Genomic DNA, 27,397 nt, shown 5'->3' on the forward strand with positions numbered 1-27,397 from the left:
AATATGGACGCTTATGGTTAATACAGAATTTGCTTTTTCTTGTCATTTAAGCCATCCACAGCTCTTCTTATCATTCATATTCTGTGTTTTTTTGTCACTAAAGTAAAAGGTAAATAGATATTTTTTAGGAGGATGGATATATCCTCCTGAAATGTATGAATAATGCACTGTATTTTATATTATTTTCTAATATACATCATGTGTAAATAATAAACTGTTTTATTTGGAATGATGATTGCAACGAAAGTATTTTTTACATGTGTGGAAAATGGTCTCTGCTCCCACACATGATTTATAGCTAAATGGCAAACACATGACATCTGGAGATACTGAGGTTCTATGAGGATAAACGTGTTGTGTTTGATAAACTTTGGGACTCTGTAGTGAAATTCTTTCAGGGCAAGGGGTACTGTAATAATATTTTTTAGATGAAGCACCTTGCTGTGTATATTTCTCCTTTTGTGTATAAGTAATTTTTACCACAACTACTTTGTACCAGTCACCCTGAGTGTGGCCACTGTTATTTAAATGATGTGCTAGGCCTGTTTTTTCTATGCCCTCAAATAAGCAATAAACATATATAATAAAAAATAATCACAAACACATGATAAACTCTTTGTTGGAGTTTGCTCATAATTTAAAGTCACCTATATGAATATATTCATATTAATATAATGGGAATATTCCACAGAGGGTACCATTGTTTTGTCCTCCCGTTCAGCCTGGAGGTGGGCGGAGCCTAAGTCCCTCTCTCTTCCCCCGAGTCCCCTCCTCGGAAGTAGACTCATCTGTCTATATTCCGTTCTTTTATTTTTATATATTTTTTACAACGACCCCTTTTCCCCAACACGTAGCACCATGGACGCCAGGATGGACGACTAAACCGAAGAACGGGTCCCCGATTTCACCCCTAAATTTATCCTTGGACCGAGTGGGACCGGATGAAATCCAACTGTGGTTTTCTCCGCTTCGCAGGGGAGGTAGGCTCGGGGCTCCGTCTACTTGCTGGACATGAGTCAGCCATTTAAATGTCCCTATTGTATTTTTCGAGCAGACTTTGTCACAAACGCACCCTAACTCATTTTACATGACACAATCTAAGGTTACTGAGCAACATTTTTTAGCAGTTACATGTTAAACACGTATGAATTTGTGTTACCTGGCGGGTTAGCTAGCTAGTTGCTAGCGACGCCACAGGGACGCTAGGCAGCTAAGCTAGCTCCGTTCCAGGGAGTAGTCGCATTTAGGGCAATAATGGAAGTAAACGCTCGGGAATGCACCTGCTTCAGAAGGCCCGGTGGTTTCCAAATAAAGTGGGACCTTCCGGGGTTTATCAGGGTAGTTCCCGACAAAATAGGAAGCATCATGGTTTCACTTTGTCGCTGTTTAGCCTGAGGCAAAGCTAGCGGTCTGTTATGTAACGTTATCTATATGCATACACAGTTGATTGTAGTTTGTGTGATGTGGTCTCTTTGGGGTTTGCTGGAACACACTGTGGACTGTTACCTGCACAGGTAGAGCCCTCAGTGTCCTCACCAAACCCTGGTTAAACAAACATGACCTTAAGTTTTCCTCTGAGTGTGTCCTCGGTTAGCTTTGCATGCTTGTTACATCATTAACAGCATGTGATAGCAGTATAAAAATGATTTGCCCAACACTGAATTCTGTTTATGTTTTTTTTAGGGATTAGGGATATTGATAGGTTTCATAAATCCCAATATCAATGTATATATGAACCCAGTGTCTGGGACCATCTAGTGTCCCCCAAGCCACCACAGAGACACTGATGCATGCTTTTATTACCTGGAACATAAATTACCGTAATGCTCTACTTTCTGGTCTTCCTAAGAAAAACATTGCTCAGTTGCAGTTATTACAAAACCCAGCTGCAATTTCAAAGTCTCTGCATTGGCTTCCTGTGAGCTTCAGAATTGATTTTAAGATCCTTTTATTGGTCAATAAAGCTCTTAATGGTCTCAGTCCCCCAGAACACTCAGGTCTCCTGGTAGTAGTCTTTTTAATCATCACCAATGTCAGAACAAATAAACTGATTGATCGATAGTGAGAATTATTAATGTTTTAAACAGCGAGTCAAGAATGTCTGGTTTCATTTAGTCCAAATTAAACATCAGAGAATGTCATCACATTGGTGCTAAAATCACACCAAAATCCAACATTTCTGTAAAGCAGCCCTGCTTATGGGTTTGCAACACAATGACCTAATACACCTAGAGATATTGAAGGCATAGTAAGAGTACATAGTACAGTGTAAACAAAATCGATGACACCTCAGCTGACAAATTTATGTCGTCACACAGTACATTAGTCATATAACCCACTCCTACTTTGCTCTGTCTGCTCCTTCCTTGTGAATTACTGAGTCATTTAATCTACTCATGCCTTTTAAAAAGTTTTAAAAACTCAAGTGTGAGAGGGATTGGTGCACTGAGGCTGGCTGGGCACAATTTACACTACTATATGCAACTATGGTGATGGGATGCAAATGGATGGGTCACAAGCCAAAAAAAGCTGGGAACCAAATTGCTGTTGATCATCACCTCATCTCACCTTCAGTAAATATTGTTTTAGAAATCATCTTACACTACGCTGTCATTCACACCATAATCTGTTCTTAACCCCTCGTGTTTCATCAGGCATTGTTTGAAATGTAAATTGAATCTAGGTGACATTGGAGTGACGTTCTGATGTGCTGTGTCACCGTGCAGGTAGCTGTATCCAGTGGGGAGGTAGGCTCAACCAGGGGAAAGAATGAAGTTCTTCGAACCCTGGGGACGCCAGAGGCTGTCTTTTCTTCTGGAAAAGGCCGCCTCTAGGGAAGCCAAGATGTGGAAGGTCTACGTGCCAAAGAAGCCCTCTTCACAGGTGAGGATTTACCGCAGGGTGCATCTATTCATTAACTAATGCATAGATTCACTGATAAAAACATCTCAACATGAGCTCTTCTTACACAGAGATTGTGCTGTAGAGCCTCTACTAAGTCCCTTCCTTATGCCGCCTTTGCATTTTTACACAGCACCAAATGACAGTGGCATCATGCTGCTACAGTGTGTGATTATAGACAGCATGCTGATATCGGGGAATCAAAAGAGGCATGATGGGTGTGACATGTAACACAACAGCACCAGCCTCAAGTTTGACATATAACAGCGAGGTGGCAGCACTTTATAAACAACAATAATGGCATAATGCGGCAATAACATCATTTGCTGTCCCTGTTATATGACGGCTGATCTCATCCTCTGCTCAGAGGGTAAGGAGCTCCCGGACCTTGTTGTTTTCCCAGTCACAGACATTTTCAGCAGCTCTTCTTCTTCAAGTTAGCCACTAGCTGCTACCAGCTACTTTTTAAATTTCCTGTGGTCGGTCAAAATGACACACCCATGTTCCCGTCTTGCAGGCCATCCTGTTTATACAGACATTGTTTCGGCGCACTTGCTGCTTGCCTTCCCAGCTCAGAGGAGAGACACCTCAGTCCCCTGTTCTTTGATCGTACCTTTTATACAGAACAGCGAGGTGGCATCACAACTCAATGTTCCTGCCCTGAACAGACAGTGTAAAAGGGGCTATTGCCGAAATTATGATGACAGAGCCACAGCTCGTGCCAGTGACTCTACCTTTGAATATCTGCATCTACACTGTTTGACTCAGGTGGCAGTCTCACACGTTTATTTTCAAGCTAACACTCCATAACTGACTTTTTTGGGTCGTTTGGTGCATGTTTCTGTCCACAATGTGGAGTCACAGCCAGATGTTTCCAGCAGCTCAAATAGAGTCTGACACATCAAAAACAGCAGACTTAAAATTTTTATAGAAAATCAGAGATGACTGGTAAAGACAGCTGTTTTCTTGTGATCTTAAGCATTAATTAACTCTTAAAACATTATGACACAAAATGCATTTATTAGAATTCACCAAACTGGCAGGTTTTCTTTTTTGTTCTAAGAAGACTCTTTTTTAGACATGAAATGACATGTTAAGATGCAGCTTTAATTTGCAGTGTGTGGTCTGTTCCCAGCTCTGGTGCATCTGAGACACGACAGTAGATAACATGTTGTCATGACACAGCAATGAATCATAAATACAGTAAATCACTGAGCAAAGCCTTCCTGGTGCAGACACTTTGTTTTATCTCATCCGTCACCAGACTCAGCAGGCCTCACCCAGTTTCCACGTCTGAAGACATGTCCTTAAATTATGTCACAGATGTTTTGTTCCGTCACACCCTCAGCTGGTTTGCTTAGCTCGCAGGCACGCCCGCAAATGATGTCAGACACCTGTGAAATGACTTCAGGCATTCATTTCTCAATCCACTAATTCAGATTAGTTTTGCCTTCTGTATTATTTTAAGATATCAGTTTATGTGAGGTAACTGTTTATATTTTTCATTACCATGCTCTCTTTTATAAACAGAGTTCAGCTTAGCTTAATGTCAGTTCAGTTCTGTTTAAATAAATTATATGTCTTGTATTATTCATTATTTTTCCCCAACTCCAAATTATCAAGCATGTTATTAACTACATATTGAATTAGTAATTGTAACATTTAAATATAAATATTCTTGAAACCCTATAATGAACCCATTTGCTGGTCACCAAGTTCTAGTTGAACTTCTTCCTGTCCTATCAGATTCAGGTCATGACCCAGGTCAGGCCTCAGGGTGTAGCTGTGACATTTTGTTTCCGCAGTTACATATTTTACAGATTTCTTTTTGCCTGCTGGTGGAGGTGTTGTTCTCTCTGGTTTCATTGTTCCACCCTGTTCGTCCATGGTGAATACATAAGAAAAAGAGTCTGTTGTGAGCTGAATGTTAAACCTGGTGTCCAAATACACCCAGGAGGCACTGCAGTAGCAGTCACAGTAACACACTGTCACATAAATTGGATCACGTAAGTGTTTTGTGGTCCATGTTTACATGCATTATTGTAGTTACGCTATATGGCCATCTATCTAACTATGTTTTAAAAGAGGGAGCCTCCTGCTGGAGGTGTTTCAGGCACGTCCCACTGGTAGGAGGCCCCAGGGCAGACCCAGAACACGCTGGAGAGATTACATATCTCATCTGGCCTAGGAACGCCGTGGGGTCCCCCAGGAGGAGCGTGAAAGCGTTGGGGAGAGGGATGTCTGGGGTGATTTGTTTGCTCTGCTGCATACGTGACCCGTCCCCAGATTAGTGGATGAAAATGGATGGAGGATAACTTTAGTATTTTTCAACCTGGCGCCTATCTTCTCATGTTTTTGTGTCTTAGTGACAAATGGAAACAACAATTGGTCCATTATTCATTGAGAGCGCTGCAGCTGTAATGACAGGCTGCAAAGTAATCCCTGTGGGCAATAATGCACCAGCAGTTTACATCCACTAAAAGTGTTTGTTTTTGCCACTGACAGGCTCAGACTATGATATTAAGATTATCCCTGCAGAGATAGACCTTTAAAGAGCAAGATCTTTTTTGTTTAACCAGAAACAGCCCCAAAATCGCTGTCAAAAGATGAACCAAGACAGGTTTTGTGGGTTTGATTTGTTTCTCTCGACTCTGAATGAAGTGTGTTTTACGATGATAAAATTACTGTTTATTAAACAGAGTCTGGTGGGTTTGGTGAAAGTGATTTTGGGGCTGTTTCTGGTTAACCAAAAGGATCTCACTCTTTAATAAAAGGGTCTACCTCTGTAGGGATCCTTTCCATAATGATGTCAGACACTTAAATAGCAATCTGAGCCTGTCAGTGACAAAAACAAACACTTTAAGTTGACGTAAAGTAACAATATGTAATTGCTCATTCTGTTTTGTGGCTGCTGGCTGCAGCACTCTCACTCAATACTGGACCAACTTTTTGAATCCTTTAGTCTCTTGAACAAAACAAAACAACGTGGGAAATAGGATCTCTTAAATAGGTTCTTAAAATCTACTGAAGAAAATCTTTACACCAGTCATGTCCAAAGTCCGGCCTGGGGGCCAATTGTGGTGCTTCAGACTGGTTTTAAATGCCCCTTTTCTTGTCTTTGAAAATAAACCTTATAATTAACAGAATATATTAACATGTATCACTTTGCATTTTATTTCGTTCACTTTGTGATGTCAAAACAGTCATACAGTTTGTAGACATGGACCAAAAAGAACTATGCCGGTGGAATTAATGTGTTTTCGTAGATAGATCTTAAGCAAGCAAACAAACATTTGCATAACACCAGATATTTTCTGCTCTGTAGCAGACATGGCCACAGGAAAGAAACGTTAAGTCAAGAACGGGGGCCGCTGCTTTCAGGAGTGGTGGACAGTTGAAGACTTTCTCACTTAAAGATGAAACAATTGTGTTTGTGTTGTGTGGGTGTTTAGACACCCCTGCTTTAAACATTCATTAGTTAATTTGTCCGCCTTTCAGATGATCTTAAGATGAATCACAATTGTTGTACATTTTTCCACCGTTTTCTTTTTTAACTGTAATGTTTGTGTCATTTTTGTTGTGGAAAAACTCTAAAAATGATATATTACTGTTGAAAACATTGATTGAAAACGTGGTTGGATGCATTTCTAACAAATGCATGTTTTCCCCACTCATCTTAACATTAGTGTTTATGTTGATGATGGTAGTTTGTGCCTTAATTAGCTTTCTCTACTCCACTATGTGCTATATATTTCGTTCCCTCAGACACCATTGCAGCTACCTGGACTAGGTTTTCTAACTCACAGCTGATCTAAAGGTGTAGCTATTCAAATTAAATGGAATTAGCAGAGGGGTAATCTCTGATCGTTAATCCAGATCTGCTGCTGCTGAGTCACAGCAGCACGTTCGTGTCACTGCCAGTGTGATCTGTTAAATGCAACACAATCGACCTCCTGTTGTTGATCTGTTGTTGGATCCCAGAGTGCAGCCGGGGTAACTCAGCAGGGGAACCTCTGTTCTCCATCCAAGCACTATGTTTTGTTCTTTTCAAATGTTAATCAATTAACCAGGTCTGGATATGTAAAATAATGACAAAAGACAAAATGTTTTCCTCAGCACGACCTTAAAGTAAATTAAGTTAGCACTAAGGGCTAATCTCTAGTAATATAACATCCTCATATCCTAACATGCTCTTAAGGAACGAATTAGGAATAACTTCACTAAAAACCAAGACCTGCTGATACTGAGATATACAAATGAAACTTTATTTGAAGAGTAACAAACACCTCTTTGTTTAGACCTTGGGCCTGTCTGTTTGTGGTTTTATTTTGACAATGAAGAGGCCAGTAAAAGGCAGTAAATACGGCACTGTGGCAGCTATGACGCTTATCAGTGCCTCTGGCTGATATAAAAGGCATGTAAACCAGTATAAGAGGTCAAGGAGGCATTTAAGGTTGGTCTCCTCGGAGACATACCAACAGCAGCTGATCAGTTTGAGATTTAGAAAGCTCGGATGGCGTCCAAATATATTGTCGATGAGTTATGACTGTACATGTATGTCTGCACAGTCTACACTTGTTAGTTAGTGAACCACAAGTCCAAGAAATGTTTTTGATTTGTGGAAGAATGTGACTTTAGATGGTACCTGTAGATGAGACTTAAGGCCTTTGCATACTGTTTGAGTTTGTTACTGGACTTCTTCACAAGTTACAGACTGTTAGGGTTGTGCCGGAGTAAAAAAATGTAAGAACAGTCTGATGTTAAGACAAACACCAGACCAGTATACTGAATTTTGACTCAGATTACTTTGCATTTTATTTCATTCACTCTAACAATGACAGAACAGTCTTACAGTTGAGAAATAGAGAGGAAGAGCTGTCAATTGACCATGACCTGATTGCAAGTTGGATTACGCGGTGTGGGAGGCTGCCTGACGAACCTGGTAAACCCAAACATGTTGTGATGGTAGTCGAGGAAATTCTGGCCGAGGCTCCTGTCCACAAGATCTCGGCAAGAGGTAGAGAATGTAGAATCCGATTTGGCCGTGCTCAAAGCCTCCGTTGTGGAGCCAGCTGCCCCAATTCGTGGCCAGAAGGTTGTTGATGCCTGTCGTGGCAGCAACCAAATGACCTGCCAGCACCAGCAGTGACGGAGGCCGGTGCCAGCAGCTGAGTTTCAGCACTGATGCCATACTCTCTTTGACACCTTACTTTTGAGAAGTAAGCATATTATTCTACAACCTTTTCATTTGTCAAACAAAGGCAAAGATTGGGAATCTGGCCAGACATTCATCCAGGATTTTTCCATTCTTGGTGCCACTGACAAAATCAGACAGTACTAAAAATGCACTGATGTTCGATAGTCATATTTAGTTCTTGGAAATATCAAACCTGACCACTTGTGGAAGAGGCAGACTCAGAGAACTCACAGGCCATATCTCTGGATTAGGGGCACTGAGAGAGTCATAAAGCCCTTCAGCCAGTGACAAGGCACCAGGGAGGGATAACCTCTTCCTTGAAATGTGAAAGGAACTGAGTGTTATAAGACAGACTTTGTTGACACACCTCTTCAGTGTTGTGTGGAGTTCAGGGATAATGAATGGGGACTGGCAAAAAAAGAGAAATGTACTTGCACAGCACCATAAAAGAACTACAAGTCCCCTCTGGCATATGAGTGATTAACAATCCCCCAATATGATCTGAAGCAGCGGCTCAGGAAAAAGGATGTCTGGATTAGTTTCCTCGCCTGCTGCTGCTGTGATCTGGCAAAGCAGTAGAAAATGGACGCGTGCCACTTTGACAGATTTTGTCTTTTTCATCCGGCAGTGGAAATGGGCTGGAAGTAGGCCAGCTGTTTTAAGTTTGGACAGCTAAGAGATGAGAGGCTGAACAGTGTCAAATTGCAGATTAGACGGCTCACAGGATCTGTTGCCTTCTGACCTTTGACCCCTGCTGCTTGTCCAGTGCTGCACATTCCACTCACTGAGCCAGTGATTTAACCTCTGAGACAAATCACAAATACGATTGATTTGAATGTTGATGTCTAAACTGTTGGCATCTTTTTCAGGAAATATCAAATACCGCAGCATTTCTTTGACTTTTTAAAATTACTACTAAATTACAAGGATAACTTTTTGGATTATGTAATTTGTGTATGTAAAATTTCAGTCTTAGTTTAACATGATCTTGCAGCTAGGTCAGAAAATTGACACCATCGTGACCTGTCAATACTCGTCATAACAGCAGTTTTATGAATTCTGGCGTATTCAATGATCGTTCGGAGGTTGTTGGTTTTGTGAATCTGTTATTGGTTGATGGAAAAAAAGCACTAGGTAAGTTGATGTTAATAGCAGTGTTGGGTGAAACCAACTATCCTCTATCTTAAACCACTTGCACCAAGGGATGCAAGAAAATATCGCTACAGTTGAGCATCCTGATATAATGTTTTGTGACCTTTTTATGCATATGGTGGTGTGTTCTTTGTGGTTCTTCGTCTTTCCAAAAATTAGATTTGAAAAACCCTGCAGTTCGTGAATTTGCTTGCAATATATCGCAGATTATTGAATAGTACCCCCTTATCATTATACATATCATATCTCCAGATTCTTGCTAATACACAGCCCTGCTTTCACCTACAAATGAACATGTATTCATGCCATGGGTGACCTGTTCATACTAGGTTGCTGTGATGAAAACTGTTAACAGTAGTGTGTGTGGATTATCTAGAAACGGGGACATTGTTTACGGAAAGACATCCCGCTGCTGAGTTTGTCAAATGACAAATTGTTTAGTGCTTGAAGCATGTCAGATGAAATTCCCTCTCACCTTAGTTGTCTTGGAGTGATGGCACAAGTCTTCTGTATGGAAACCCCAGTACCTCTGCAAGTAAAACCGGAACTATTTGTGACAACTGCAAAAATTAATTGATCAGTTGATGGACAGAAGATTAAGCGAGGAATATTTTGATTATTGATTAACTGTCCCTTTGAAAGCAAAAATGCCAAATATTTGATGGTTCCAGCCCCTCTAATGTGTTGATGTCATGTTTTTCTAGTTTTACGTTATAGTAAATTGAATATTTTTGCTTTTGCACTGTTGGTAAGGAAATTGTGACGAGCGATCTTTAGTTTTCTGATGTGTTAGGGACTAAATAATTAATCTGGTAATCAAGACGATTAAAGGCAGATTAATAAATAGCCCTTTTTACACAGTTCCTTCATCACGCTGCCTTTGCATTTTCACACAAAACCATTGCAGAGTCAAAAAAGGCCTGACGTTCAACACAGCAGCATCAGCCTCTAGTGAGACATATAGCGTATGCGTCGACAGTGCTCTCTAAACAACAATGGCATTAATGTGTCAACAACAGTCACTTATCCTCCCTGTTATATGGCAGCTGATCTGGTCCTCTGCCCGGAGCGTAAAGAACTCTTGGACCTCATTGTTTTCCCAATTTTCAGACATTTTCAGATGCTATTCCTGTTCTTTGAGTTAGCTGCTAACTGCTGCCACCAGCTACTTTTTTAATCTCCCACAGTGGGTTGCACATATAAAATGTCGTCAAAACGTCACACCTGTGCCCATGACCCCATTCTGCCAGCTTTCCTGTTTATACAGACGTTGTTTCGGCACTGTTACTACCTCTGTTCTCAGCTCAGAGGTGAGACAGCTCTGTCCCCCTTTTCCGCGACCGTACCTTTTATACAGAAAGGTGAGCTGGCATAACGTTGTAATGATCCTGTTTTGAACAGGCAGTGTAGCGATGAAGCCCTGCTATCTGCATGGCCAGATACCAACAAGAGCAAACTGCAAAACATTTTTTGTGATATGGGTGAACTGACCTTCACCACATCAACTCATGTAGTCAGTGTAGGTAGGTTTTGATCAGCTGCTTCTTGGGTTTTAACATATTTCATAATTTTTAGTCAGAGAGCCCTGAATGCAGTTAAAATTATATTTTCCAACCTTTTAGTTTGCATATGGATTTATTATTATTATGAAGGCGAACATGTTAAATTATCATAATATTGATTGTGGTTGCATCGCCCAGGCCTGGTGCAGACGAGTGCTATAGCCTCATATAACGTTTCTTTATTTGCTCTCCTTATGTAACAGCTGACACGGTAACACTGTACAGTCTGTTCAAGTATCTCTAGGATCGAGGAGACCACAGTTCATGACCTAGAAACTGCTGCTGTATCCATTGTAGGTTATTTTACCACAGCAATTGAACAGCAGTTATTTTGCAGCAGTGTATATCTGTTATAGTAACATGTTTTCAAAGTGTCACAACAAAGCTGATTGTGTCTGCGACCTGTTAAACCCAGGTCAGATAACACATGTCGACCCCTTCAGACCAATATCAGAGGTCCCTGTTTCAGCTCATGTTGAGCAGGACTGAACGATTCGGAAAAAAATATGTGATTGCAATAATTTTTACTGACACTGTAACTGCACTATGAGTCAGGATATTAGCGGGAAGAATATGTAATTAAAATAAAAACATTTAAATAATTAAGATATTAGAAATGGTCGCGTTTTTTTTCCCCGAAGATCTGTCACAGCAAAAAAAAAAAAGAATATGATTTTTAGGCCACAATACTAAATTTAGAATCATACTTTGACACGTATTTTGCCTTTTAATAAACATTGCACCTTCTGCAATTTGGATATTGCAGTGTCTATATTGCTATTTCAATGAAATTCTGAATAATTGTTTGGCTCTAATGCTCAGTATACAGAACAAAAACTTGAGTATGCAGGGCTTGGTAACCATTTGGAGAAATTGGCAACCAAATCTTGGCCTTTGATGGCAACCATTTTGTAACATATACAAAATAGGGACAACAAAACATGCACCCCAAAATCAATAACGTTTTTTAATATTTGTTGAATTAGTGACATTTGAATATTACTGTCCGTACCAGATGAACTAGATAATGGTACACGCGCATTGGTGCGTTTACTTGCCTGCACACAGGCATCTGTTTTAGACATGAAGGTGAAGCAAATTAAGTTATTTGACTGTGTGGTAAGTGAATATGCAAATTGATTCAACTGACAAAGAACCAGATGAACCTGCATGAATAACAAAAAGGTAATTTGGGAGGTCTTGGGAGGTGAAGTATTTCTGCATCTTTGAGCTGGACGGAAAATTACACTGCTGTGAGAGCTGGTGCACTTATTGACGGGCTGATGAACGCTATTTGCAAGTTAAATGCTGCCAGCTGAGAGATTCTTATAAAACTTTTCAACACCTTGAATTATGTTTTGAAAAGTGAGAAACCTTAAAGGGATAGTGCACCCAAAAATGAAAATTCAGCCATTATCTACTCATATCTACCCATATGACGAGGGAGGCTCTGGTGAAGTTTTAGAGTCCTCACAACACTTGTGGAGATCCAAGGGGAGAGGAGGTAGCAGCACAACTCCACCTAAAGCCTGATTTATGGTCCTGCGGCATACCTACGACGTACCTACATCGTTGCTGTGACGCCGTCGTGAACCCTTCAAACTTCTCCGTCACTCCATTTCGTCGCGGTGCAATTCACCGCCAGAGTGGTAGGAGGCTGCGTTCCTTTCCTGAATGGTTATCATCGTCTCTAGTTGATTCTTTGTTTAGCTTCCGGCTTTTCCGGTCACAGAGAAATGAACGCGGAGCACAGACAGATGGCTCCGTCCCTATCCGTATCGAACATTGAGCATAAATGGGCCTTAATACTGCAACATCTACATCGCAACAGAAGATGTTTAAAGATGGCGGGGATGGCGCAATCTGGAAATACGGAACCGGAAATGCGTTGTTACCAAGCAAACCAATCACAGTCCTCTTGGTCTGCGCTGGGTCTGCGTTGCCTCGACATGTAGTTATATTTTTGGGGAGGTGAACGTCAGGCTACGCCGGGGGGGTACGGCGAGCCTTCTGCTTAGCCACGTACCCTACGACGTAGCGACATCGTTGATTTAACGCAGGACCATAAATCAGGCTTAGTGGAGGCTGACGGCGCCCCAGATTCAAACGTCCAAAAACACATAACTGAAACCACAAAATATCTCCATACTGCTCGTCCGTAGTGATCCAAGTGTCCTGAAGCCCCGACATAAAAAGCTGTTTGGAAAAACGTCATTTGAACTCTGTTTTTAGCCTCATTGTACCCACTCTCCCCTGGGATCTCCGCAACGGATGTGAGGACTTCAAGGCCTAGTCCACACGAGCACGGGTATTTTAAAAACTGAACTTTTTTGGCCTCCAGTTTTTAAAAAATCTGCGCCCATAGGAGCAGTGTACTAAAAATACCTCCGTCCACATGACACCGCAAATTCCACTATCAAGCAATGTAATACACATGCCAAAGCAGTAGATGGCGATATAACTCCTAACTGTAAGGTCATTGTAGCCAATCAGAAGGCAGTAAAACGTCATTACCGGAAAAACAACAACAAGCGTACTATTATGCAGCAGGAGCAGTCTCCGTAATAGCACACTCTTGCGCCTCTGTTGCTGGATGTGGTTGAGTAGCGTTAGTTGTATGATACAGCCACAAAGTGCTGATGTGCAGGGTCCATCCTCAAATTGTTTCTCGCACACACTGGATCGGGTAATAACACAGCTGTTTTCTGTTTACGTCGCACACTGTGACGTCATACAATGGAGACGAGACAAAATAACTGCGGTTATCCTGTCTACACATGACTGCTGACACCCGACTTTTCCAAAAAGTTCACCCTGGACTCCGGTTACAAATAACTCTGGCCCAAACTGGTTACGTGTGGATGAAAGGCCAAACCGTGAGCAAAGAGTCAGGGTTTTATAAATACCCGCGTTGGTGTGGACAGCCCCTGAAACCTCACCTGAGCCTCTCTCGGCATATGGGTGAGTAGATAATGGCTGAATTTTCATTTTTGGGTGCACTATCCCTTTAACATCCTTACCTCATCTGCTAGATCTTCAATTTCAGCGTTTATACCTCTGTGTCACATTTTGATCATTAAGCCGACATATAACTGCATTGTATCTTAATTACTCAGAATATAAGGTGACTAAAAACAGCAACCACATTTTCAGTTTCAGCCTGACTGCTAGCCTGGCAGCACTTTTAAAAGTTAGTGTTGAGCCCTGACAAGTTATAAAGCCCTCGTCATACAGTTTGATATTTCCATTAGATAGAAACACGGGAAAAGGAAATTCCAGATTAATTATTTTAGTTGTTAGTTGGTTAACAAATGGAATTCCTGAAATGTCTTTGGGTCAGGTTTTGTTTGGTTGTTGAGCTGGTTCATTAAGGTACTGTTTGTTCTTAAAGAGGAAGTATGTCAGTCACAAAGGCCTCCCAAAATCTAGGTGAGTCAGCTGGATCAGTAAGTCCTACCTAACCCTGTTTGGCCCTGCAGCAGAAACCAGGACAGGTTTTGCCCTGAAATAGCATCACTGTGTTACAGAGAGACGCTTGTCATTTTCTGAGCAAAAATTAAATTTTGATGTTTCATGGACTAAACAGTTTATTGAATAAGCAAACTTCTGTCTTGACTGCATCGAAAGATAAATATGTGCTCACAGATTGGCTCACTCAGACCCAGAGAAGAAATAGTTCAGAATGATTTTGTTTTCTGATCATCATAAGCTTTATGTGTTGTCTTGACAAACTTGGGAACACAAAACATTTTGTCTATTCTGTGTCCTCAACATAACGATAACTACTGTGTGATCTCGCCACATCAAAGCCGTCATAACAAATCCATCAAAGGCTCAAATGGAGGATTAATAATTATGATGACATATTTTATTGTCCTCAGGATCAAAACACTGATAAGAACAAATGTACCAGTGGCAAACATGTCCATCCACTGATGTTGTGATGTTGTTAACCTTGTTGTTCGTTGTTTGTTGTAGGATACAGACATCTCCCCGGCCCAGCGGGATGAGGCCGTGCGCTGGTTGACGGAGCTCCACGGCAGGCTGCAGCTGTACCCAGAGACCCTGGTGTTAGCTGTTAGCATCCTGGACCGCTTCCTCACTCCCATTAAGGTAAAGAGATACCACCAGTTCTACTTTTATACTGATGCTGGTGTGAGTAACGACCAAGTGGAGCTGGTGGAGCTTTTATTGGTTATTTTACAGTGCTTTTTAAACATAGATTTTACTTTGGAGGGCATATTAACGGCTACAATCCACGGTCAATTAACTATCAGACAATCTTTATTGGCTCTACTCCTGCTGTGTGTGTTTGTTCTGCTACCTTGACCAAGTTGGGAGCGCCCTGAAAGTGTTGTGTCGAAGTCTGTTTCCCTCTTTTTTAAATGATGCTACCTTTTGGGCTACCCTCCATTGTTGGCTGTGATTTAGGTATACACGGGTACACTTCCCATCAAACTATCCACTGGTAATCTGCAGCAACAGTTTTGGCTTCAAGGCAAACATACCTGGCAAGAAAGCACACTGATAGTCTACTGTCAATGATATAAAAGATCTGTTTTCTGATCATTGATAAAATATGCATCCAGTGCTTGCCAGCTCTTTTGATATCACTGCTTCCTCTGCCTGCTGTTCTCCTGGAGTTTCGATTCCTATGTTTGATTTTAAAAGAGCATAATGATGTAATGCATATAAGATTAATAGATTAATAGTGTGTTAAAAGTCACGTGCATTTTTTGTTTGTCACATGCAGTAGATCATTTCTATGCCTGCAGATAATCATGGACCTCTCAATCAGCTAACACCACAAGTATATTTCGGACCTGTGGGAAACACTGTGTTATGGTATAAAAAATATGAACCCCATCTTTATTTTTAACTCCAGAATATAATCATTTTAAAGTTTGTATTATTACCAATACTGTCACCACTAATTTTTCGCAATTATATAAACAGTGATAGAGGATATCATCCATGTCGCCCACCCATATGGTGTATCGGTGCCGACCAGATTGGTAGAAACACTGTTTTGTTGTGATATTGTGAATTGATGCCTAAAACCCTAAAATGTAGAATTTCAGTCGAGCAGCGTTTGGTTGTGTGGTGGCAGCTAAAGGCTCGTAAAGCTTCACATCTTAAGAGAAACAAAAGGAAAACAGAATCCCTCAGACTGGAGCTTAGTTTGTAGGTGGATCGGTGCAATGTTCTTCATAGCTTTGTTTTTGATCCCCAAAGCTGCACAGCTGTGATGACATGGCGTCTGTTACAGCTGACAGACTGCGTTTACACAGGAACAGGAAGTGTCAGTTCTGAATGTCCTGTCAGGTCAGACACTAAACCAGAGACAGGAAGTTACTGTTTTTAACTGAGGAAGAAAATGTTCCAGCATTATCAGGAGTTGGACTCGATAAGAAACACCATCTAATCTTCTTCGTGTATGTGTGTGTGTGTGTGTGTGTGTGTGTGTTAATATCTCATTTTATTTTTGTGAGGTCAACTGCCTGATCTACAGATATTGCTCTGCTACTGTTGAAGCAGAGAGCAGACTGCTGCCTCATGGTTTCCACCCTGAGTCAAATACCAAAATGCTGATTCATGTTTAAATAGTTGCTGTGTCGGCACTGTTGATAACCAGCGGTGTTGAAGTGGATATTGATCGGTGCAGCTTTGATACAAATACAAACTGCTTTGATACAAACAAAGGTGGAGGCATTTAAAAGAATCACTTTTATGACTTTAATTGAGTCATCTTGCATGATTTTGAAATACTTTTCTGGAGCCAGCAGGTTTTTGCTTTTACAGAAGTTTGTGAATCACTTTTCCTTCTCTAACTAACTAACTTGTAGCATTTAACTTGATGCAACCTCAGCTAAGTTTTAGCAGCGTCTGGGTGTAGAGACTTGTCCAAATCAGTATGAGTTCAGGTTTCTTAGGTTTGTTTCCTTCAGGACTTTACAGCATGCACTGCATCCTGCTGCAGGCCTCACAATGGCTTAAGCTGGAATTGACTGTTAGCTAATCCTCGCATCCCTCGCACATATGAAGATTACTAGGACGACAGTAGCATATTCACCTCTCAAAAGTCATGCTAGTATTTGAAACAATGAGTTTGATTGAGAGAGACAAAGGCGGGCTTCTCATATCTAACTGTTGAAATGAAAGATGTGGCAGGCAGACTTTATGCTAGCTGCAGGAATCAAAGGAATACTTCACCTGCCAATTGACCATTTGTATATTTATTACTTCCCCAATATTACATTGAATTTGTGAGGAAAACTTTGCTTTTCTTGCAAGCCTCCAAGGTGAACAAAGAATCCAAAAACAGAGAAAATGCTTGATGAATTGAAGTCATAGGTGTCGACGTTTCACAACAGCACAACTATATCCAAGTCTCATTTATCCAGTCTTATGCTCAGTGCTTCCCATATAGACAGAGCTTTCTGAGAGGGAACTGAACTGAAAGTAAAACTTAACTATCATCTGTTCAAAGTCAGACTCCTTTAACAAAACAGTAATTTTACCTCACACACAGAACACAGAAGCTGCTGCTACCACTGCCGTGTTTGTTTAGTCTGTTTGTGTTAGTGTGAGACTGTGGTGTTTTTAAAGGTTAGTTCTGATTTGGGAAAATCTTTAATACTTTTAATGTTCCCCCTCTGACTTGTTTCAAAGTGAGAATCATCTCAAAGGGGTCTTAAATACAAAGGATGTCAACAGGCCTTTTTCACACCAGACATTTTTACGAGTAGGTAAAGCACAGGTATGGCTGATAACATTTAAGTTCAATGCAGTGTCCTGTTAAGTCATGTCATTCAGTGAATATGCAAAATGAAAGTGTCTTTTAACAGACCTGTCAGCTGATGTTTGGCCGACTCCAGCACACTGGTGTAAAACTGGCTGTAAACATTTTATTGATTTACTGATTGATGGGTTTGTTTGTGTTCAGGCCCGTCCAAAGTACCTGCGCTGCATCGCCATCGCCTGCTTCTTCCTGGCTGCAAAGACCTGTGAGGAGGATGAGGTGAACACACACACAACACGATGCACATATAGACACACACACATAATCAGGCAGTAGATACTGGGGTGCATCATAAGACTTTCCAGACTTAAAGGAACTTTGTGAGTGTTAGAATGCACTGAGGTTCAGATATGTGGAGTTCATGACTGTTGAGGTAACTGTGTGTGTGTCTGTGTTTGTGTCTCAGCGTGTGCCCTCTCTGAAAGAGCTGGCTGCCTCCAGCAGCTGTGGCTGTTCTCCGTCAGAGATCCTGAGGATGGAGAGGATCATCCTGGACAAACTGAACTGGGATCTGCACACCGCCACAGCACTGGACTTCCTGCACATCGTACGTTTGTCACACACCCACACACTGTGTCTGACACATTCTGACGGTCTTCAGAGATAGAAGCCTTAATTATCATATACTCACTGAACATTTCCCACAATCAGTGAATTACTGTTCATTGGTAATCAATGTGATCATTCCAGTTCAGTGGCCTATTTGTGTTTCAGTCAGGTAGTGACACATGGTGGCAAAAAGATGGTACTGCCTATCCTACCACAGATGATCCTGCTGATTAATGTTTTTTTTCACCTCCTGCAGTTTATGTTACGTTAATAAGTTTCACTCAACATTGTTTCATCACTTTCAGTTCAGTTATTAGCGGAGTTTCTCTCCATGAGATGTTCCAATAAATTAATCCAAACCAGGTTCAGTAGTGAAATCTGCTACTCTTTTACCAGATTCTGATTTTATTTTTCATTCCTGCTATCCTTTTTGCCATCTGGCCTGGAGCCATTATCACGAATAACAAAATCAAGTCCTGTATTGTGTAAAAAACAGTTATAGGTAACTATGAATATTGCCTTTCTAGTCTTCGGACCACTCAAAGCGCTTTTACACTACATGTGACATTCATGCACTCACTCACAGATACGCTGGTATCCTAGGCTACTGCCTGCTCTTGTATCTTGTCCAAGGATGTTTTGACATGTGGATTGCTGGACGACCTGCTCTACTCTCTGAGCCACAGCTGCCCCGTGATTTCACTCGGCGTTGATTTTAAAATTTGCATAAATAATGGAACAAAGCCTTTTATTACTTTTTAATTGACACACGGCTTTGTTGAATACTGGATTCTGATTGGTTACGGCATTCTACTGTCTGTTATTTCTGAATAGCAGAATGTTAATATTGACACGTATCTGATCAGGGGCTGTATTCACAAACATTCTGAGAACACTCTCAGAGAGCTCCTGACTTTGTCTAAAAAATTTTAATAAGGATCCTAGCTTATGAGTGATTTAGGAAAGTTCTCAGAGCTCTGAGCAAGGAAGGGACAGAAACTTTTATCTTAGTGAGGAGCTGTGGTTGATCTTGTTGCTACGTATGATGTAGTCTAGGGCCATTTAGTGGATGTTTTGGTAAGGAACCAGAACTAGGGCGAGGGAGACAGGATCTGGAATTTGATGGATGCGCCTTTCCGTCAAAATAAAAGCACCAAGCTAATAAAAATGCAGTGCAACTTTTTAATTTAAAGAATATAATTTACAAGAAAAGCCCAAGCCATTAAGTTAACTTTTTTCTTTTATTGTAAATCGATGGTGCGCCAGAATTTAAAGTTTTACTTTGGTGAATTTGGTAAATTCCGGATCCGCTCTCTAGACCGGAACCAGAATCCAGACAAAATTCAGAGTGAATGGAAACCAGGCTCTTCCCCATACGTGAAGAGCCTGGTGACGCGAGGCTACGTATGATGCTTTGTTTTAACAGATGTGATTGGTTGTCACAGACACGCCCTTTTGTGAGCCTTCAAGTTGTGTGGACACCCAGTGGAGATGAGATGAACTGCTGACTGTGAAAGTGTTGTCATTGTTCATATGATCACTCTGCTGATGGAAGGTTGAGACAGACTCAAGTCATCACTGCTGCACTAATCCATTTCTACAGTTTTCCAGATATCTTAGTGTTGTGATTTTTTTTTTTTCCTGGCGTCAAAGTGCGCATCCCTAATGACAACAACCACACATATTCTCCCTGCAGGATCTTATCTGTAGCGTTTTATTAACTTACTGTCATCCAGTGTTTGGAGAATATTTCTCTGACCTCTTTGTTCCCACCATTTTCTCCTCTGATTAAGAAACTCTTACACTCTTAAAAGTCCTCCTTTTATCTTTACAAGGACCTAGTCTTAACTTTAAGGGGAAACTCTTCTAAGAATTTTCTTAGAATTTCATCACTAGGAGCAACTCTTAGAGCTAGGAAGCTTTGTGAATACGGCCCCAGATATTATGGAGCTTCTCATAAAGGAGTATCCGAACCCCTAGAGGTACTTTGGAGTACTGCACGATGTTCCTAACATTTAAGAATATATACATCAGTCGTGCATCATACATAATTCCTAAAAAAAAGATAAGTATATTACTAAATTTTAAGTACAAGATGCAGTTCAGTGGAACTACAATGCCGTCTTAATGTTATTTCATGTTCACAAATGTAGGTTGTCCATGAGTTCAGTGATAGATGCGACACATTTCAGACACTGATGGTGCCTTCTGTTCTACCATAAATGTTTTGCACCGGTCAAGGGGTACTTAGTGAGAAAATACTTCATTTATCGTACACTGTTGATGTTGACTGCGTTACACCTGTCAAGTTTTACTTCACAATAATGACCCGCTGTCTGTACATCATCTCTTACATGTATTTGATTTACAATTATTCAGCCAGCGAGACTTGTAATGCTGATTTTTCTCCTCCTCCTCTCCCACAGTTCCACGCGATGGTGTTGTCGTGTCGTTCTGGGTTTTTGGATTCCATGTTGGGACTGAACCGCTCTCAGCACCTCACCCTGCTCACACGGCGACTTTACCACTGTCTGGCTGACCACACGCTCATACAGGTTCACACACATACTCTCACTTTACTCTGCACCACAGATGTCTCTGCTTCTCTGGAGTTATGTTACACTGGTAAATACAACACGGAGGCAAGTCGCCCTCTGAGCCTCAGGTATTTGTGCATCTGGACTTGCCACCCGCCTGACTGCTGAACAAGTTTGTCCCTCATGTGTTACTGTAGCTCAGAGGATCCATGCTGGCCTTGGCCCTCATCACCCTGGAGCTGGAGACCTGCTGTCCTGACTGGCTGGCTCTTACCATCGACCTGCTGAGGAAGGCACAGGTACCAATCTGACGCTCTGTCATTATTAGGGTCAACTTGGGGCCAATCAGAAGCTGTAAATGCTCAGTGTGGAAACAAGAAGTGTTGATAGAGAAGCGGTCAGAAGTGAAAAAGAGGAAACTCCTGACAAGTTTAATTTTGTTCCTCAAAGTGGATTTACGTCTGTCATCTGTAGACACTTAAAAAAACAGAAGAACAGTGACATCACCAACCAAACACTGGGCCAGAGTGTTTCTGTCAACCGAATCAGAGATTTTGTAGAAGCTGTTGTCATTCAAAACACACATTAAACACACATTAAACATGGCTTAATAGAGACAGTTCCAAACACAAGTACACAAATCAGCTGCACTATAACTTGCAGCATTCACAGATAAAGAAAACAACTGGCAAGGTAAAGCCAGCAGAGGGCGCTCAACATGTCGTTTTACAGCAATAGAAGAGAGTGTAAGAATTTGGAGAAGTTGTAGCAGAGGAACTGATGTGACTGTTTTCATATCAGAGAGTAAAAACAAACACATACCTCTTTTTAATGACTCCCCCCCGACCAGAAGTCTGATTCAAACTTTCTTCGGCTGCTGCTTCCTGGTTTAACACCCCCACCCCACCCAAGTTACTGTCAGACTCAATCAACTCAGATTTAGTACATGACATGACACATATTAAACACAGAATGGACTTACGACCCACCACTTGGGAACCACTGCTCTAGAGGATATAATTATGTCTTTCTTATTTTCTGTCTCCCTCTCCTTCCCTCCATGTTCATCTCCTTCATCCTCCTCTCCTCCTCTTCCTCTCTCCAGTTCGACAGTTCTGAGTTGATTCGGAGTCGAGAGCTGGTGGCTCGTAGTCTGTCCACACCGAGAGCTTCCCTGCCTCCAAACACTGTCTACATCTACCAACCCCTGCAGAGCCACACCACCCTGCAGCCTCCTGCCCAGGACTCCACCGTCCCCAGCTGCACACTGGGTACGTGTCACTCGATTCAGTGTCTGTTGCATGGTGGGTAATGTAGGCACCAGGTTTTGACAGGGAAGAAGAATGTGTGGAACAAAAAACATATTTAAGTATTTCTGCAACTTTATTCATTCCAGGGATCTTCACCTCCACCGCTGAGTCTTCCAGGGACCACGCCCTCGTCACCGCCGCCCCTTCACAGCTACAGACACCTGCTGGTGGGGAGGAGGAGGGGAGCCAGCTGCCCTGGAACTCCACCTGCTCCTCCGCCACCGACAGCAGCATCCCAGCTCTACTCTCTCCACCTAAACACCTCCGCCAACTAAACCACCTGCAGAAGGTCACACTGCGCTGCAAGGCGTCCGCCAAGCGCAAGGTAACACTGCGAAAAATAACTCCATGTAGAGACCTGACAGTTTTAAAGCAGGGGTAGGCGATTTTCTGGAGCAGGGAAACAAGTCAGGACTCTGCAGCTCTCCCCTCTGTCCTAAGCCCCTCCCACCAAACAAGCATGGTCATATGCACACGCTTCATATAATAAACCCTACGAGTGTTTCTGTACAAATGCTTCACACAGTGACCTGTACGAGTGCTTCACACCGTGACTTGTACAAGTGCTTCCTACAGCAACCTGTACAAGTGCTTCTGCACAAGTGCTTTTGTACAATTGCCTCATACAGTAAACCCTAGGAGTGCTTCACACAGTGAACTGTACAAGTGCTTCACACAGTAAACTGTACGAGTGCTTCTGTACGAGTGCTTCACACAGTGAACTGTACAAGTGCTTCATACAGTAAACTGTACGAGTGCTTCATTCAGTGAACTGTACGAGTGCTTCATACAGTAAACTGTACGAGTGCTTCATACAGTAAACTGAACGAGTGCTTCATTCAGTGAACTGTACGGGTGCTTCTGCATGAGTGCTTCAGACAGTAACTGTACGACTGCTTCATTCAGCAAACTGTACAAGTGCGCCTGTATGAGTGCTTCAGACAGTAACCTGTACAAGTGCATCTGTACGAGTGCTTCAGACAGTAACCTGTACAAGTGCTTCTGCACGAGTGCTTCAGACAGTAACCTGTACAAGTGCATCTGTACGAGCGCTTCAGACAGTAACCTGTACAAGTGCTTCTGCACGAGTGCTTCATTCAGTCAACTGTACGAGTGCTTCTGTATGAGTGCTTCATTCAGTAAACTGTATGAGTGCTTCTGTACGAGTACTTCATACAGTAACCTGTATAAGTGCGTCTGTACGAGTGCTTCAGACAGTAACCTGTACAAGTGCGTCTGTACAAATGCTTCAGACAGTAACCTGTACAAGTGCTTCTGTACGAGTACTTCATACAGTAACCTGTACAAGTGCTTCTGTACAAATGCTTCAGACAGTAACCTGTACAAGTGCTTCTGTACGAGTACTTCATACAGTAACCTGTACAAGTGCGTCTGTACAAATGCTTCAGACAGTAACCTGTACAAGTGCTTCTGTACGAGTACTTCATACAGTAACCTGTACAAGTGCTTCTGTACGAGTACTTCAGACAGTAACCTGTACAAGTACTTCATATAGTAACCTGTACGAGTGCTTCAGACAGTAAACCCTTCGAGTGCTTCTGTATGAGTGCTTCAGACAGTAAACCCTTCGAGTGCTTCTGTATGAGTGCTTCAGACAGTAAACCCTTCGAGTGCTTCTGTACGAGTGCTTCATACAGTAACCTGTACAACTGATTCTATATAAGAGCTTGATACAGTTAAATGTACAAATTTTTGTGTGCGAGTGCTTCATACAGTAACCTGTACGAGTGCCCAATACAGCCCCACTCATATAATCCGAACTATCCCTTTAAGCAAGAAGACTAAACTACACGACTAAAAAATGTTTAGTCTTTAGTCTTGACACACTTTTTTCTGTTTCCTGTCACTGTATTGACCAAACAGTTAACTGATAAGACATGAAAGTAACCAGGAGGGTGACCGATAATGAAAACAGTAACTGCAGCCTCAGACCTCAGTAACAATATAACTCTGTCTGTGTTCAGGTGGAGGAGATGGAGGTGGATGACTTCTACGATGGCATCAAACGCCTTTACAATGAAGACGTCACCGCATCTACCGCCATTGTCCAGGAGGGGGCAACACCTTCAACGGGGGCAATAACAACAGATGGAGGAGGAGGAGGGGGAGGAGGAGGGGGAGGAGGTCTGGGTGTCTGCAGTGTCCTGTTGTCCCGACAGGAAGGCAGCACCTCTCCCTGCCCACCTCTGCAGCCAGTCAGTGCCTCCTAGAGACCAAACAGAAACCTGAAAACCAAAACCACCTCAACTCTGACGTCATCTGTACACTTCCAAATCAACGTGACTTGTAGGCAGTTGTTTAGGCAACAGTGACGGGCAACTCCCTCAGCAATAGGCAACAACCAGAAAGAGAAATATTTAATCCAGTGTTCCCATTTGCACAACACAGCAATCTAAAGGCAGCTCCTCAGGAAATGTTGCCCATCACAGTTGCCTGAGAAAATTGTCCTCAGCGTCACTCCTTCTAAAGTAACGTACATTAAGAGAAGGAAAACACTGATCTCACAATATAAACAGCAGAGCGATACAGATGATTTCAGGAGTTAAAGTGGTTTTGGTTTCAGTCCCAACGACCCCAGCGTGACCTCGAGCTGTTCGGCTGTCCTGAGATCAGCTCCCATCATCCCCTGCAACAGGACAACAGAGCCCAAAAAAAATTAAACATTCAAAAAATAAAAAACGTGCTGCTGCTACTATCTTATTAATGATATTTGTTGAACACACATATTACAAAAGGTTTAAAAAAAATTATAAATAGAAAAGTTACCTTCAAAAAAACCTTGAATTGACTCCTCCACTCCCCCGCCTTGTCTCTCCTCTCTGTCCTGTTGTGGAAGAATCTCAAAACTGTTTGTCAATTTATATTTGTTGTTTCACATCTTAAACTCTTCTTTCATTTCATATATTTATGTTTTTATTCTATCTCCTTCCCTTTCCTTCCTAGGTCTGCATGTTGTCATCTCTATACCGTCTTTAGAGTCTAAATCAAATGTATGACTGTTTCTGTGTAGACGATTATCTGTATTACTCACCCAGATAGAAAAAAAGTTTTTTTTTGTGAGTGCAATTTGATTGTTAATAAGATGCTAATATAAATATCCCTCCTATGAATCCCTCTGTTTTTCCCTCCCTTCTCAGCTTGTTGTGACAGCTTGACTGAATGAACAGATTGTTTTATTCAACCACAAACGAAACAAGTCTCTTTGAAGCTGCTTGATTATTTCCTTAGAATGTACATGATCTCCTCTTAAGCCGTAAAAATTCTTGGTCATGAGAACTTGTTGCTGTGATTACAGCGCCAACATCTAGGCTTTACAAACTTTGTTGTCCTCCTACATAGAACAGGACCCTGGTACAGAACAACAGCCAGAGGGAATCAAAGTTCTAGTTTCTATATTCACATGTAATAAAACAACCTTAAGTTATTTAAAGCATTTATTAAGCTAAGAGACAGAAATGTGGTTTTTGAGTTGATGTCTGGGCTTCAGAAGAAGAAAAATGTGACAATCCTCTTTGATGTTTAAAAAAAATCTGCTAAGACAACATGCTGTTTTTATCTCTTGAAGTTCTGTTTAACATATTTTTACTCCTGCAAAAAGCTCTGTTGTTCCTGCTGTGGGAGCTGCTGGAGGCTGCTCCAGGCCCCTGAACGCACTGCGGCACCAATAAATGAAGAGATACCAGGATAACCATTGAGCTCTGTGTCTTCATTTAATCACACAGAAACATTTGTGTTTTACATTTTGGTTGTATAGATAAAATAACAGAACATAATGTTGGTTATTAGATGAACCAAACCTAACAAATGACAGAGTATAGTATGTTGTCTCAAATCATGAAAAAAATAGTACTATATAGCATGTCGTCCAAAATCATGACAATAAGTCATAGTATAGTATATCGTCCAAAATCGTGAAAAAAAGTCATAGTATAGTATGTCATCCAAAAACAACAAAAAAAGTCATAGTATAGTATGTCGTCCAAAATCGTGAAAAAAAGTCATAGTATAGCATGTCGTCCAAAATCGCGAAAAAAAGTCATGGTATAGTATGTCGTCCAAAATCATGCAAAAAGTCATAGTACAGCACGTCGGCCGAAAACAACAAAAAAAAATCATAGTATAGTATGTCGTCCAAAATCATGAAAAAAGTTATAGTATAGTATGTCGTCCAAAATCAACAAAAAAAGTCATAGTATAGCATGTCGGCTAAAAACAACAAAAAAAAAGTCATAGTATAGCATGTCGTCCAAAATCATGAAAAAAGTTATAGTATAGCATGTCGTCCGAAATCATAAAAAAAAAGTCATAGTATAGCACGTCGGCCGAAAACAACAAAAAAAAAGTCATAGTATAGTATGTCGTCCAAAATCATGAAAAAAAGTTATAGTATAGCACGTCGGCCAAAATCAACAAAACAAGTCATAGTATAGTATGTCGTCCAAAATCGTGAAAAAAAGTCATAGTATAGTATGTCGTCCAAAATCATGCAAGAAGTCATAGTATAGCACGTCGGCCGAAAACAACAAAAAAAAGTCATAGGATAGTATGTCGTCCAAAATCATGAAAAAAGTCATAGTATAGTATGTCGTCCAAAATCAACAAAAAAAGTCATAGTATAGCATGTCGGCTAAAAACAACAAAAAAAAAGTCATAGTGTAGTATGTCGTCCAAAATCATGAAAAAAGTCATAGTATAGCATGTCGTCCAAAATCATGAAAAAAGTCATAGTATAGCATGTCGTCCAAAATCATGAAAAAACATCATAGTATAGTATGTTGTCCAAAATCATGAAAAAAGTCATAGTATAGCACGTCGGCCGAAAACAACAAAAAAAAGTCATAGTATAGTATGTCGTCCAAAATCGTGAAAAAAAAGTCATAGTATAGCATGTCGTCCAAAATCATGAAAAAAAGTCACAGTATAGCATGTCGTCCAAAATCATGAAAAAAAGTCACAGTATAGTATGTCGTCCAAAATCATGAGAAAAAAGTCATAGTATAGTATGTTGTCCAAAATCATGAAAAAAAATCTTAGTATAGTATGTCATCCAAAATCATGAAAAAAAAGTCATAGTATAGTATGTCATCCAAAATCATGAAAAAAAAGTCATAGTATAGTATGTCGTCCAAAATCATGAAAAAAAGTCATAGTATAGCATGTCGTCCAAAATCATGAAAAAAAGTCATAGTATAGTATGTCGGCCAAAAACAACAAAAAAAAGTCATAGTATAGTATGCAGTCCAAAATCATGAAAAAAAGTCATAGTATAGCATGTCGTCCAAAATCATGAAAAAAAAGTCATAGTATAGTATGTCGTCCAAAATCATGAAAAAAGTCATAGTATAGTATGTTGTCCAAAATCATGA

General features: G+C 41.1%; 1 protein-coding gene across 1 annotated transcript; it reads left to right on the top strand.

The window, feature by feature from the left end:
• The first annotated feature begins 723 nt into the window (after positions 1-723).
• ccni (cyclin I) lies at positions 724-25,719 on the top strand. Its single transcript, XM_033647083.2, has 10 exons — positions 724-980; positions 2,727-2,883; positions 14,791-14,925; positions 17,759-17,833; positions 18,021-18,161; positions 20,590-20,718; positions 20,898-20,999; positions 21,806-21,971; positions 22,097-22,335; positions 23,996-25,719. Exons 2-10 carry the CDS (start codon positions 2,770-2,772, stop codon positions 24,239-24,241), a joined length of 1,347 nt encoding a protein of 448 aa, XP_033502974.1. The 5' UTR covers positions 724-980; positions 2,727-2,769; the 3' UTR covers positions 24,242-25,719.
• Positions 25,720-27,397: the final 1,678 nt, after the last annotated feature.

This window comes from Epinephelus lanceolatus, chromosome 19 (genome assembly GCF_041903045.1).
Source record: "Epinephelus lanceolatus isolate andai-2023 chromosome 19, ASM4190304v1, whole genome shotgun sequence".
NCBI lineage: Eukaryota > Metazoa > Chordata > Actinopteri > Perciformes > Serranidae > Epinephelus > Epinephelus lanceolatus.